The sequence below is a fragment of the Equus asinus genome, chromosome 4 (genome assembly GCF_041296235.1).
Source record: "Equus asinus isolate D_3611 breed Donkey chromosome 4, EquAss-T2T_v2, whole genome shotgun sequence".
NCBI lineage: Eukaryota > Metazoa > Chordata > Mammalia > Perissodactyla > Equidae > Equus > Equus asinus.
Window position 1 is genome coordinate 136,679,895 of NC_091793.1, and position 14,444 is coordinate 136,694,338.

At 41.9% G+C, this 14,444-nt stretch overlaps 1 protein-coding gene and 1 pseudogene across 5 annotated transcripts in view; one reads left to right on the top strand and one right to left on the bottom strand.

Moving 5' to 3' along the window:
• Positions 1-571: 571 nt before the first annotated feature.
• Positions 572-14,444, bottom strand: part of MPP4 (MAGUK p55 scaffold protein 4) — a 40,452-nt gene continuing 26,579 nt past the window's right edge. For 4 of the 5 annotated variants that reach the window (XM_070508407.1, XM_070508408.1, XM_070508404.1 and 1 more), the window contains 8 exons: positions 13,410-13,424; positions 11,407-11,448; positions 9,121-9,291; positions 7,831-7,911; positions 4,745-4,838; positions 4,246-4,354; positions 3,200-3,334; positions 572-1,118 (listed from right to left, as the gene is read on the bottom strand). In XM_070508407.1, coding sequence (XP_070364508.1) covers positions 927-1,118; positions 3,200-3,334; positions 4,246-4,354; positions 4,745-4,838; positions 7,831-7,911; positions 9,121-9,291; positions 11,407-11,448; positions 13,410-13,424 — 839 coding nt within the window. In that variant the 3' untranslated portion in view covers positions 572-926. The remainder of the gene's footprint in view (positions 1,119-3,199; positions 3,335-4,245; positions 4,355-4,744; positions 4,839-7,830; positions 7,912-9,120; positions 9,292-11,406; positions 11,449-13,409; positions 13,425-14,444) is intronic. The other variant, XM_070508406.1, reaches the window with a different exon arrangement.
• Positions 2,054-2,152, top strand: LOC123285394 (U6 spliceosomal RNA; annotated as a pseudogene).

Consider the following 14,444-nt stretch of genomic DNA (forward strand, 5'->3'; position numbering starts at 1 on the left):
CTCGAGCACAACATGAAGTCAAATCCGGGCTCACGTAAACATCATTAAAAATGACCTAATTTTCTTCGTTTTGTTTGGTTGGGTTTTTTAGAAAGATAACATTCACTTTAAATTTTGAAAACTGCAAGTATTTTGAAGCACGCACTATTTTATAGTTAAAGCGGTGGAGGGATGGTGTGGAGACGGAGAAAGTTGAGAATGATGCAGGAGATACAGAGAGGCAGGAGGAGCGACTGGAAGTCTCAGACCTAGGGAAGAGAAAAACAAGACTGGAGAAACGTCCTCCTCTTGTGGTTTTCTCAGATATTGGGCTCCAGGACCGCAGTCCCTTCTCCCTTCCTAATTTAGGCATAAATGTAGATACTGGCTTTTAGGAAAATTGATGACTTACAGCTCCGATCAGAAGACTTTTTTCCTTGTAGCCCTATGTGTAGAATGATGGGGCCAAGTGCAGTTTCTGCAGGTCTTGATGTTAGACGTGAAATGTGTACGTTAACCCTTCTTGCTGCGTTAGTCAAGCAGGCACTTTTTGTAAAAACCATTTTCATAAAACAAGTTTCATAAGGTAAAATACAGTTTCTGAAATTACTTATTTTATTTAGGAAAGGTCTTTTTATCTGAATTGTACAAAGACCATAAGGAAATCTATGAAAGGTTCTTATACTCAGAAACTTAACATTGTTCATATTTCTACGAGTTACTGCATATGAGGTAAAGGAAAACATTTTCTTCTACAAGCCAAATAGGTAACTCTATGTAAGCATACAATACAAATATGTTTTCAAATAAGATTAATAAACTGCAGTACTTTTAAGCTGCACTCGTTATAACAGGGCAAATGCTGCTGTTTGGGGTGGCAGCTGTTGGTCCGGAGCTCTGTAACAGGGGAACGCTGTTAAAACTGCAGCATTGTGCGGAGGGCCTCCTTAAGGCTCGGTATCAGAGGAGACCCACGTTGCTGGGACCCACTGAGGCTCCTCCTGAGCCTTCTGAACTGCAGACAACAACTGGGCACATGCATCTTGCAAGTTGTCATTCACAATCACATGATCAAAAAACTGGCCAAACTGAGTCTCCATTTTTTGAGCTAAATCCTCCATCTCTTGGAGATCTTCGTCCTTCAGGAGAAATAGAAAAATATGGATAGCACAAACTTAATGAGACGAATAGAAATAGTACGCAGTTTGTTATTTTGATTGTTATCCAGCTGTGAAGCTATTTATAAAAACAATTAGGTCAAATAAATTTCCTCTATTCCAAACCTCTACTCTAAAACACCGTTTCTCTCTGTAGTCTTACTTAGCATCCTGTTGGGCAAGGTTTCGCGAAATTTAGTAACGGTTCCTAGAAAGACCAGTCCTCTCAACTTCCCATTTGGACTTAAATTATCTTATTCTATTATCTAAACACTTGAAGCTCTCAAACCATATACAACATAAAACCAAAGAAAATTTACCAGTTAAGTATAAATAAAACTTAAACATAAATTTCAAATGAACACTAACTTGACAAGAATGACATTACTTTGCAGATACAAAATGACCACTCTCAACCTGAGGATGGCATGACCCAGTTCTATTGAATTGGGCATACTTAGATTACCCTTTGCTTCATGATGACCTAATTCACCTATAATATTGTCTATTTCTACTATTGTGAAATTTTGTTAAGTGAAAGTCATTTGGCCTTTACTTGGCACTAACGCAGTAAATTGATTGCTGCTATTTTCTTATTTGTCTACAACAATTAAAATAGTACATCTTGTTGCCAATGCATCCTAAACACAAATATAGACACAGACACTGCAACCTCGTGGCGGTACTCCTTTACCAGGTGGCCATGCACATGATCCAGAAACAATTTTGTTAATTTGTTTAGCTTGCCATAAAAATGAGAACACAATTTTAGATGCCCATAAGACTCGGAGAATATATCCATGGACTCTACTGTCTGAAATGCAAACTGGAGTATCAGACTTTCATATAGTAATTATTAAAAACATATGAACATAAAAATAATGAGAGATAAAAGATAATATAAAGCTACCTTGTACTCACTTCAGCAGCGTATATACTAAAGTTGGAATGATACAGAGATTAGCATGGCCCCTGTGCAAGGACACGTGCAAATTCATGAAGTATTCCATATGTTTAATTTCAGTTTTACAAGATAAAAAAGTTCTGGAGTTCTGTTTCATGATGTGAATATACTTTACACCACTGAACTGTATACTTACAAATGGTTAAAATGGTTAGTTTCGTGTTTTGTTTTTCACCATACACACAAAAATAAGTGGATGTAATATCTGGATCTAGGTGATGGTTATCTGGGTGCATACACACGTAAAATTTCATTGAGCTGTACACATGTTATGACAAAATCTTTAATATGGATTCAATGAAAATTATTTAAAAACTGGAAAAAATTCACCTATTGTAGAAAAGATTGTTCACTGATTAAGCCCACCTGGTTTGGCCCCTCTATTATTACCATCATCGTTAATAAACATTTTTTGTGTTTAAAAATATATATATATATAAAGAAAATTCATCTTACAGATGAGGTGTATTCACCAGAGCATTTTTTTTAAAGATCGGCGCCTGAGCTAACAACTGTTGCTAGTCTTCTTTTTTTTTTCCTGCTTTTTCTCCCCAAATCCCCCCAGTACATAATTGTATATTTTAGTTGTGGGTCCTTCTGGTTGTGGCATGAGGGATGCCACCTCAACATGGTCTGACGAGCAGTGCCATGTTGGCACCCAGGATCCGAACCAGCAAAACCCTGGGCCACCAAAGTGGAGTGCGTGAACTAACCACTCTGCCATGGGGCTGGCCCCTCACTAGAGCATTTTTAAAGTAAACTTTCAAACATTTTTGTAAAATAAATAATCCATTTTGAATACAAATATTAGGCCTACGCACACCTAATTTCTGTATGTCTTTGCAAACTGTGGCTTGAGAGCTCTTTTTTTTTTAAAGCTAGACCCCAAAAAAAGAAAAAAGAAGAGTAGCATCATAGCAATTATTAAACTTTATTTTAATATCTGTAAATGATGTAAAAAGGATAAATCATAGTGCATTATTCATTAGAAACAGAAATTACATTCCTTAACATCGGGATGCTGTGGAAACAACAGTGGTTTTTTCACTAGGGGAATAAAAACAAAACAACGCGTACATCCATTGCCTCTGTATCTTACCTTGAACTTCATGTCCACAAAGTAGTTTGTAATGATCTTGGCATTTTTCCGAGATCGCTTCATACAACTCATGTTAGACGGCTTTATAAATATGACATAGGGCTTCAGTTCATGAGTTCTAGCCACTTGAATACCCTACACAGAAAAATTAAATGCACATTTAATAACAGAAGTCTTAATTTCCTAGAATCAACATGAATGTTCTCAAATTTCTAAGATCAGAAATTAGCAATTATTTTTAGCCAGAGTATATTTTCATGTGCCCTCAAGTCCTCAACTCTAAAAATCATGTTAATAATTAAGAGATGGGGTTCTAGAATCAAAATTACATTTGAATCCTTGCTCTTCCGGTTATTAGCCATGACACCTGTACTGAAATCTGATAGGATTCTGTACATGATCTCATGGGACAATGACAAAGACAGACTCTCGAGGAGGATCAGCTCCGTTTCACTTTCCTCTTACCATTATCTCACAGTGGACTGACATCTTCATACTGACCACCAGCTTTGACCCAAGTAAGAACAACCCTTGTCCCCTGATTCTCTTCAGCACACAAGATATATTTTTCAATTGACTATAGAAAATGCAAGCAAACTACAAGGGTCATAAAAAGCGGGCCCTACACGTTGTATGTTCTTTATCTTAACTTGCTCGCTCCTCCTCCATTCCACGTAAGTCTCAGACAGGCAGCCATACATATGACAACGTAGGAACCTCACCTTCTGTGTAAAGCAACATCTTATTCCCACCACAAGAAGTTGCCTTGATGCCTTTGTGATCAAGGTCAAAGAAGATTCCAAGTTTTTTTATGGCACTCGCTCAGTTCTGTTTTTATGTCTGAGAAACTGGATTTCTTCTCCAAGACAAGATATTGGCAACTGATCCTTCATTTAAGATCCTGGCTTTTAGATATGGGAAGTGGTCTTATCCTTAAAAGGCTAACAGAATAAAATGTCTCACCTACAGCCTACAGCATGTACACAAAACGGATGACATGCATTCATTATTTTGGGGAGACGGGAAATATTCCACTGCCGACCCACCTGGGGCTCTAAGTCCATGACACAGATCTTTCCTTCATTGAGAACTTCTTGAACAGCATCCACGCTGGTGCCATATAGGTGGCCTTTGTACTCACCGTACTCGAGCATCCTGCAAGAGAGGGACAAAGAAACAAGAATTCTTTCTACAAGTAAAATACTATCAGTAGTAACGTGAAGATAAACTACAACCGAATAGAATAAACTATGCGGACTTTACTAGCACAAGAAGAATTAGTGGATATTCGACAGGATAAAAAAATATTAGGAGATTTAGTACTTAACTCCTCCAATTTCTCTAAAATTTTCAACTCAATTGTGCTCCCTCTCTGAACCCAGTGATTTCATGTACTAATATATCAATTTACATTTCCTTGCTTAATTCTTCAGAAACAAGAAGAAATTACCTCAGTCAGAAGCTTTGGAATATGTATTAAATAGGGAATCTAATCTGAATGTCAAACTCCGGAGGCGAGAATCAGATTCCGACCATCTAGCTTACCTGTGACTATACACGAGGCTTTCAAATGCTTCCTTTGACACATAGTGGTACTCGCGTCCATTGATTTCATAACTCTTTTTGGAACGAGTAGTATCTATCAAAAAGAGGGAATTTTAAAAAAGGTTTTAGAATCTTCAAAATGTTTTGATTTATTACCAATATGCATTTGGATAAAGGTGTCCAATCAAAATAAGTAAATGAATACATAAACATAGATAAATAAAATGCCAGAACCAAAAAGAGGGAGCCTGAATTGGTGATAAGAAAGTAGAAGTTCTCAGATCAAAATCGGTTAATCTATAAACCTTTATTAAGTGCTCACAGAGTAGATAGACAAGAAGGTATTAGGTATTCAGCCCGGAGAGGGACATCCTAAGGGAACACCTGCGCTTACTTCAAAACAGGCAGTAATGAGTTATGCGTGAACCCTAAGATGCCTGCCGGCCCCCAGGTAGCAACAGCAGCAGTGGCTCATGTTCAGATAGTGAATTTCCCAAGATCTCGTTTCGTCCCTCACACTGCTAGCTAGGTGGACTGTTATTATCTATAGTTTACTGATAAGTAACCGAAGCTTTTAGAGAGTAACTAACTTACATACACAAGACTAAGGAAAAGCAAAGTTGAAAACAAGAACCTCGGTGTTCTGACTCCTCCTAGACTAAAGCTTTCTACTACACCAGATTGTCTCAGATTCGGAATGGAGAGAGCCCATGACAGTCTGCCATCCTGCCCAGGTGCATTCATATCCAAGTGAGATGGCGATCGGTTTTAGGGATCTTCAGAAGGGAAGGACTCGTGGAGTCTGGAGTCAGTCTGACTCTTTGATATGACCACTTAGGTTAGAGATTCTTCAACTTAAATAGTACCTGTTATAGAACCTAGCAGTTCACTGAATACCTAACAGTGATTCTTGTCTGCTCATCCATTTATTTAACTAACATGTACTGTGCTTATATTCCAGCCATTGTGTGAGGTTCTTAGAACACAAAGATGAATAAGATACAGTCCCAACTCTGTGTCCTGTATATACATACTGCAAAGCTGCTAGTCCCTTAACCTTCATTGCAACAAATCCTCTTTATTCATCAAAAATTTGTGTATTTGCTTTTGACAAAGTTTAAGGATGAAATAGATCAACACCTGATGATATTAACACATGGAAATGATCAAGTAGGAGCTTGGAAAGGGCCCTAAATGATAAAAGGAGTTATGGACATTCAAGAGGCACAAAAACCAAATATCATTTGGGAGTAATTTTTGTTTTTTCTTTAGGTAAGCCTCTCTTCAGCTCCCTAGAGTTCCTATAGTCATGCCACTTCTATAGCTTTGTACTGAAAAAACTCTTAGTGAAACACTATGGCTCTCAGGTGACAGTAAATTGTGTTAACATAAACCTCGGATGACGGCTTCTCCTTGGCTTCTAGTGGACTGTATTTTACACAGCAGGTTAAAGTCTGTGAATTGGTGCATAACTTGAGATATTCATTGTAAGCCCAAAACTGTTCACTCAATTTAAAAAGCAAAATATGGGCAACATTTTCTCACTTTGGATGATGGTTATCCACACTCCTTATAATTCTTCTATGTTCTGTGGGCATTTTTATTATTGAAAAATGATTTCTTCTGTAGTTTTTGTTTTTGAGATTAATGCCCATTCTTACACATGTTAACAGTACTTGGAAAGCACAACCTATGGAAGGTGATCATAAAGCAACTTTTTATGCCTCCCATTGCCCTTCTGTGGGCAAGACCTACCCGTGGCCCTGGATGAAAATCTAGCAGTTCCTATGAATCTTCTGACTACTCGTAGGTTTTAAAAAAAGTCTACAACCATTCATGCCACAAAACTCAGCCTCAATTTAATAATTAAAATTCCATTCCCATTAGTAATCAAAATTATGAACTTCATGTTTATTTCATGCCTCTCTTCCCCACATCTGTCTCAGACCTGCTGCACCGAGGGAAGCTGGCAGTCGGAGAAGCCAGAACTCAGGACAGGGAGGATGGTCCGCTTCTTCTCCCCTCTTTCACTGCATTTCTACTGTCCTCCCCCAGTTTTATAATTCCTCAAGGCTAGCGTGCAGAGAGAGAGGAGAGGAAACAGGGCAGGAAAATCCTTATGTGACTGATGCTGATGCTGATGCTGGCTTCTTCTGGCTCTTTTTTAGACTTGGCAGATGTTTAAATCTGGCTCTTTCTCTCCTAGAGGATGTATTGGGTTATTTTGCAAATACCACTACCACAACTACTGAGTATCTCAAACCCATTTCTATTCCAGCTCGTCATTTGTGATTTCTTCCACACCCTGAGGTATCTGGGGTTCCACTTTTGGCCTCCTACTGAGGCTTCATCTTGAGCAGGAACTAAGACAACCTCAGGCTGACTTTCTCCTACATTATCCCCTCAGATCTGGTCCTTGGGAATCATCACAACTCTTTGGCTGTGACAGACTCTAAAAGGCCAGCTACCTCCCAAACTGCAGCCATTGGCCACCTCTTCTAAGCTCTCATCCTTCAGATTTTTCAGGTATAATACTGACACCTGTCTTCTGTGACCTTCAACCTGCAGGGAACACATATTAAGCTCTTTAGGTGGTTTCCCTAAGTTGCTCTCTTGCCTTGAGGTGAAAGGGAAGCACCCAGACCCACACACTCTTCCTGCCATGGATGGTATAATCAAATGTACAGATTTATTTAAAATTATACATGCATATATTAAAATTTTTAAATAAAAAATAAATAAGATAAGGCATCAAACAGTCAAGCACAGTGCTAGGAAGATAGTAAGTACTGAACGAATGTTAGCTACCATTGCTAAATATTAGTTTTCCTGAAAGGTCATCTAAATGATGGTTAAGAAATGGAAGAAAGACAAAGCCGCTTTTTAAAAGCCTAGCTAGCTGCATGCCAGTAAATCAATCCCCTTTATTAAGACAAATACAGTCAGCAATCTTAAGGACTGTCCTTTGCATCTTAGATTTCTACAACAAAGATGGTATGACGCAGTTCCGTGAGACCAGCGCATCTGCAGGGGCAAAGAACATTTTACCAAAACGTGAACCTCTCGGAAAGAAGAACTAGACATACGTGGCACAGCGCTTTGAAAATGGTTAGGATTTAGTTCAATAAGTTGTCTTCTCAGTTCATTTACTCCAACACCAGAAGGTCCTAAAGACAAAAAGTCACATACAGAAATCATTAGATGTGGATAATAGGGTGAAATCATTTTAGTCCTTCTACTGAAGAAACTTGAGAGCAAGTGTTTTGAGGGAAATTACGTAGCTTCTCTTCTCACAAATTGGAACAGTCCCAGAAAACTCTTAGGAATTTCCCTGGTGAACCATGGAGAAACCCACACTTCTTCAACATTCAGAAATGAGGTAGGAAACCGCAGGAACCTGTCACCCCAGCAAACTTCTCCTAATGTTGGACACTGAGAATTCTCGGGCCTCATCTCAGGCAATCTGAGACAACCTACCTTTCCTCTTCAAATGAAGTTTCTACTAGACCACAACCCAGAAATCAGCCTTCACAGTTACCGGTCCTGTGACTAACAGAATTCGGGGGCACATTTCCTGACAGGTGGTTGAATCAACACCCCCGTGTCCAACTGGAGGCAAAGTTGGCCTCATGGGCACAGAACCTGTGCAGTTACACAAGGCCCATGCTTAGGATCCTATGCTTGGTTTAATGCTCTTCTCTGGCCACGTTGAAATTCTTAATTTTTGAGCAAAGGGCCCTTGTATTTTCATTTTGCACTGGGCCTTGCAAATTATGCAGCTGGTCCTGGCTGGAAGGCATGTTGTTCCACCCTGCAGGGGCCTGCCTTGGTCACAGCTAGAGACACAGAGAGGATGGCAGCAAGAGGCAGGTCACTACTGCCACAAGGACCAGCAGAGATCTTAGTCACAAAAGCAGGTCGCCCCAGCTCTGTATTTGCCCTGTGCTTTAGCATCAAAGATACATTCTAGAAGATTTTAGACACGTTTCTAAAGGAGATGGTCACAAATTTCTTAGGGAAATGAAACTTAAGGGCTTTTTTTCCTAATACAGAGCAGTGACCCAGTCTGGGAGAACACTTACCTATGCATATAGAACAAATTCTAAACAGGCACAAAAAATCCCATTACAGCCTCATCATAATACAGCTTGTTACCCTACAAGTCCATATACATCATGACATACCACATTCATTGTAGACAAGAAAAATATGATACAATGAAGTGTTATTTATAAACACATATAAAACAGGTGTTATTGTTTTCTAAAGTGTTTACATGGGGCTCCATAAAGAGTTCCACCTTTACCATTACTCCCAGTGCAAGGCCCCCGAATCTAGGAGAGCTTCGCCTGGAGGCGCAGCCTGCTGGGACGTACCCACGAGCACTATGAGGCGGTGCTTGTCTGAAGGGCGGCGCTGGTACCTCACCACCTCCTCGTAAGGGGCGCCCACCGCGCTGTGGCAGCTGCCGGCCCCGCACACGCTGGCGCGCACCTGGCTGAGGTGAGACTTCCTGCGACAGAGGCGCATGCTGCGGCGGAAACCAGCTGGGGAGGGTGGAAACGTACGGAACGTCAGATCCAGGGCAGGAGAGAGCACTTCTCGCTCCCAACCTGATGGAGCGTGCAGTGACTGTGACCCGAAAGTGTTAGTTCACAGAGCCACGTCTGTCTGAAGTCAGAAGACAGGAAGCGATATGAAGGAAGAATAACACAATGCCCCATATGCCCCTGGGTGGCCTCAGCACCCACTGTGTGCCGGGCGTTGTACCAGGTGCTGGGGATACAGCGGTCCGCTAAACCAAACCCACGGCCTCATGAAATTGACATCTCATGGGGGAGGAGAGACAACAAACCACGACGAAAATAGTGCTCAGAAGAAGGGCGAGTGGGTGGAAAGTCACCCGGTGCTTCTTCAGATAGAAGGCTCCATTAGGTGTCTTTGAGAAGCTGACACTGAGCAGGAAGGGAGCCAGCTAAGGAGGCACCTGGGGGGCACAGCAGTGCAGGCTGAGGGAGCGGCAATTGCAGAGGTGCAGAGAAAGGAGCGGGCTTGGGGAGCCTGAGGAGAAGCTGGGAGGCCTGAGAAGCTGAAGGGCAGTGACAGTAGGGAGAGAGGTAGGGAGTAGGGGTGGAGAGGAGGCCAGGAGGTCGCACAGGGCCTCAGGCAAGTGTTGGATTGTGGTCAAAGTGGGATGGGAGGCCACGGGGCAGTCGAGAGACGGCGTGACATGATGTGGTTGATGTTTCTGAAGAAGCACTCTGGTTGGTGAGAGAGGGCGTAAACTGTAGGGGGAGGAGCTGCAGGCTCCAGCGAGGGTGGTTAGGAAGCTGCTGCAGTGTCCTGGGGAGAGACGACAGTGGCTCGGGCCACGTGGAAATGAGAGCAGACTTATTACCCACAGATGGACACACTAACCCAGACAGGTGATGTGGTCGCTCACAACTGTGTGCTCAGTGGCAGAGCTGGACATCTTAGCCATGACTTCCCAACTCCAATGATCCTGCATAATCTGCCTAGCAAATCACAGGGCTTTCTGGTACTTACAGAGCGGCTCCCAGGTCCTCTCAGATGGTAGAGTTATACAAACATATATATATATATATATACACACACACACACATATGTATATGTATAATATATATATTATACATATATAAATACACACACTTACATCTATGTTTGTATCTATTTATGTTGAAAACCATGAATTTACACCAACAGCTACAATGCCAATTTAACAGTACAGGATCCATTCCAGCCTTCCCCCTTTCCAGGTGTAACTCCCTTCCTTGGCGGTGAGCAACCTGACTCTTATTATCCTCATACATTTACTTATTGTGTCAATCGAGAGCACCTATGCAGGTGGGGACAGCGAGTATCAGCAGCCTGGCAGCATCAGAGCCCAGGCTAGGTGAGGAGGGCATCTTTGTAGAGGCTGTGCCGTATCAGAGCCCCAGTGTCGGCAACTGCCCTCCTCACTCACTGGGCGGGCTCTGCCAACCTGCACCAGGTTGCCATCATGCCTGCACAGACGCCCTCCTCACCCTGCACAGGCTCTGATGCCCCACCCCAGGCTGCTGCTTCTCCACTTTTGTGCAGATGCCCACCTGCTCACCTAACTAATGGCTTTGGGGCTAAATTATTCTGGAAGGGACACAGATAGGTGGCACTGTTTTTTTTAAAGCTCCCTCAATGGTTCCAATATGCATCCAGGCCTGGGAACCGCATTCTACTTTACAGACCCTGCAGCCCTGCTGTTCTCCCACTGTCTCATGGAAGGAGGAAGCCCAGCGTGGTTTTAATGAGTGGTGCCCAGTCCTTCAGAAAGCTCCGCCCAGTTGACAGATGATGGAAATGTGGCCATAACACTAAGATTAGTAGTCAGAGAATTGGTCTCTAGAGTAAGATAAACACGTTTTGGAACAGAGTGGAAGTAAATTAAAGATCTGCGTTTGACAAATAAAAGATATCCAGTGTAAGCTAATTATAATGAATGATCAATAATAGATCAGATTATTGACCCCCCCAAAAAAGGATAGAGGGAAACTAGAGGAAGGAATAAGTTTGGAAATGTCCATCAGCAAAAGAAGCTTTCAGAAGAGTGTCAGGCTGTAACTTAGCAAGTGGCAAAGACCCACTTCTTCTTAAGCATCACCTACCGATAAAGAACTTCTGGCCATAGCCAACAAATTCCTCCTTGTCTGGAACACAGAGAAAGGCAGGAGCAGCGTATGTGGAGGAGGAGGAGAAGTTTACTTAGAACAGGTGCATGAAATCATCTTCAGATCTTCACATGACACTATGTCAGTGGACAGCAGCCCAACTGAATGTACCCTAGAGTGGCTTACTGAAGAACGTCCTGAGCGCTTCCCATCCTCTCACATGCACAGACTGTGTAGACACACTCCAGAATTTCAGCAATACACTGAATATACTGTCTAGTGTGACTGAGAACAAAACGCTATTTTAGGCTTGTTTAGAGTTATAAGAAAGATACTGAGTCATAGTAAAAACATATAAAAATTGAGGCTGCTTTTTTAAACATGCCACAAGAAAACTGATTTAAAAAAAGAGACAGATGAACTGGCTTTGGCCTTAACTTGTGGTTAAGGTGTTTTGCAGGTTCTATAATTAATCCCTTTGTTAGAAATGTGTTTTTAGGGGACAGCCCCGTGGCATAGTGGTTAAGTTCGTACGCTCTGCTGCAGTGGCCGGGGTTTGCAGGTTCGGATTCCAGGTGCAGACATAGACCACTCATCAAGCCATGCTGTGGTGGTGACCCACATACAAAATAGAGGAAGATTGGCACAGATGTTAGCTCAGGGGTAATCTTCCTCAAGCCAAAAAAAAAAAAAAAAAAAGGAGGAATATTGGCAACAGATGTTAGCTGAGGGTGAATCTTCCTCACCAAAAAATAAAAGAAAAGAGATGTTAAAAAAAAAAAGACAGAAATGTGTTTTTATTTTCTCCATTACAAAATGGTTTGTTCTGGGGCCGGCCCCATGGCCGAGTGGTTAAGTTTGCGCACTTCGCTGTGGCAGCCCAGGGTTTCGCTGGTTCGGATCCTGGGCGCGGACATGGCACTGCTCATCAGGTCATCCTGAGGCGGCGTCCCACATGCCACAACTAGAAGGACCTACAACTAAGATATACAACTACGTACTGGGGGGATTTGGGGAGAAAACGCAGAAAGACAAAAAAAAAAAAGATTGGCAACAGTTGTTAGGTTAGGTGCCAATCTTTAAAAAAAAAAAAAAATGGTTTGTTCTGTATAAAATTAACATTTGCTCTATGGCTGCCAACTGTTTCTGACTGGCCAGGAATCTGAGAGACAAAAGTGAGGGAAACCATGCCCAGGGGCCTGAACCATCTAAGGCTTGTTTAAACTCCTGTCTCTGCTTCCAGTGGGGTCCCAGAAAAATTGCTATAAACTCCAGAAAAAAAAAGTCATTTTCAAATTACTGTTTACTAACCTATGTTGCTTGTCACTTTTTTTTTTTTTGAGGAAGATTAGCCCTGAGCTAACTGCTGCCAATCCTCCTCTTTTTGCTGAGGAAGACTGGCCCTGAGCTAACATCCGTGCCCATCTTCCTCTACTTTATACATCAGACGCCTGCCACATCATGGCTTTTGCCAAGTGGTGCCATGTCCGCACCCTGGATCCGAGCTGGCGAACCCTGGGCCACCAAAGAGGAACGTGCACACTTAACCGCTGCGCCACCAGGCCAGCCCCATTCTTCACTTTTACGACTCTGTTCTGATCATTGAAAAAATATATAAAGAGCATTTGTTCATAGAATGAACTGACATATACAATCTTTTTTTTCTTACCTTTTGGGGTTTTTTTTAAATACACATTTTAAAATATAAAGAAAACCCACTAATATTAATTTCATCTTCTGCTAAATAAGCATATTTTTCTAACTGAAACATGTCAATAAGTTTAAAAGGAAATGTTTACTTAGGGATATATTCGTAAAGCTTAATCACTTTCATTGTTCATTTTAAAATATTTTCTTTGAAGGTGAATAGTTCATCATTGATTTCACCCTTAAAAGTCATATCTTATCTTAAAAGTTATCCTGTCGATTCTTTATTTTGAGGCACTGAAAGATCCTGAACATAGTTCTATTTGGCTTATCCAGGAAATAAAAACAATTACCTTCTGAAAGTTCCTCTAGATATTTGGGTAAGTGCAGAAACAGACATGGAAAAAGTTAAGATTTTGAGAAGATCAAGTCAGTCATCAAGTAAAGACAAACGACAAAATGAGGCATTCACGTCACCCTTAGGGAAAGTTGTAAGTCAGGGGAGGCCTGGCCAAGAACAACACACAACTGAGGCCTCAGAAACTCCTGTGACCCGACTCTGCAGCTCAGGGGACAGCTTTTCCTGCCAGGCGCGCATCTCTATTCTCCCTGAAGGCTTTTTATCCACGAAGTTTCCTCTCTACTTGGTTGGCACAAAGTGGGGCTTGAAAGGGAGAAACTGCAGGAAGGCAACTGACTTGCGCCTCCTCCCTTTGCTCAGAGGCCATGTGGCTGCGCTCCTGTGAAGAGGAGGAAGGGGTGGAAGATGCGGGCAGGCGCTGCCGCAGCCTCTGGCCTGAGGGCCCTCATTCCTCGCCCCTCCCTGGGTCCAGTCACACGCTTCCGTCTCCAGCCGGCCCCTTGAAGACAGGCGGAACGAACACAAAGGTTTATTCGCATATAATAAGAGAAAGGAAAATTGCCTTAACTGAAGTAGGGACAATATGCCAGAGCAATTACAGACTGAGGGGACGGAGAACAGGAGGAAGCACAAGACTGGAACTCGGAAGCAGGTGAGTAACGTCAACACACCCCGAAAGGCTGCTGTTTTTAAAAAACACTCTGTGGGATCTATGTTGTTACTACGGAGGTCAACATGATTTTGAGGGACAGACACTTGATGATACCATGTGTTATCAATAACAAATAACCTGGTAAAGAAAAAGAAAATAATTCAGCACAGATACCTCACTCCAGGTTATTTACTCTCAGTATGGAGTAGACAGATGCGCGGAATAACTTATTCAATAATTGCAAAGCAATGTCTTTTATCTGTTCAAACGTCTCTCTCCATAATGACTATCTTCTAAACCACTGAGCTTTCCATGTTGCATTTCGTGAAAACTGACGTCACTATTGTGTATTCCTTCTATTTGTAATGAGTGTGA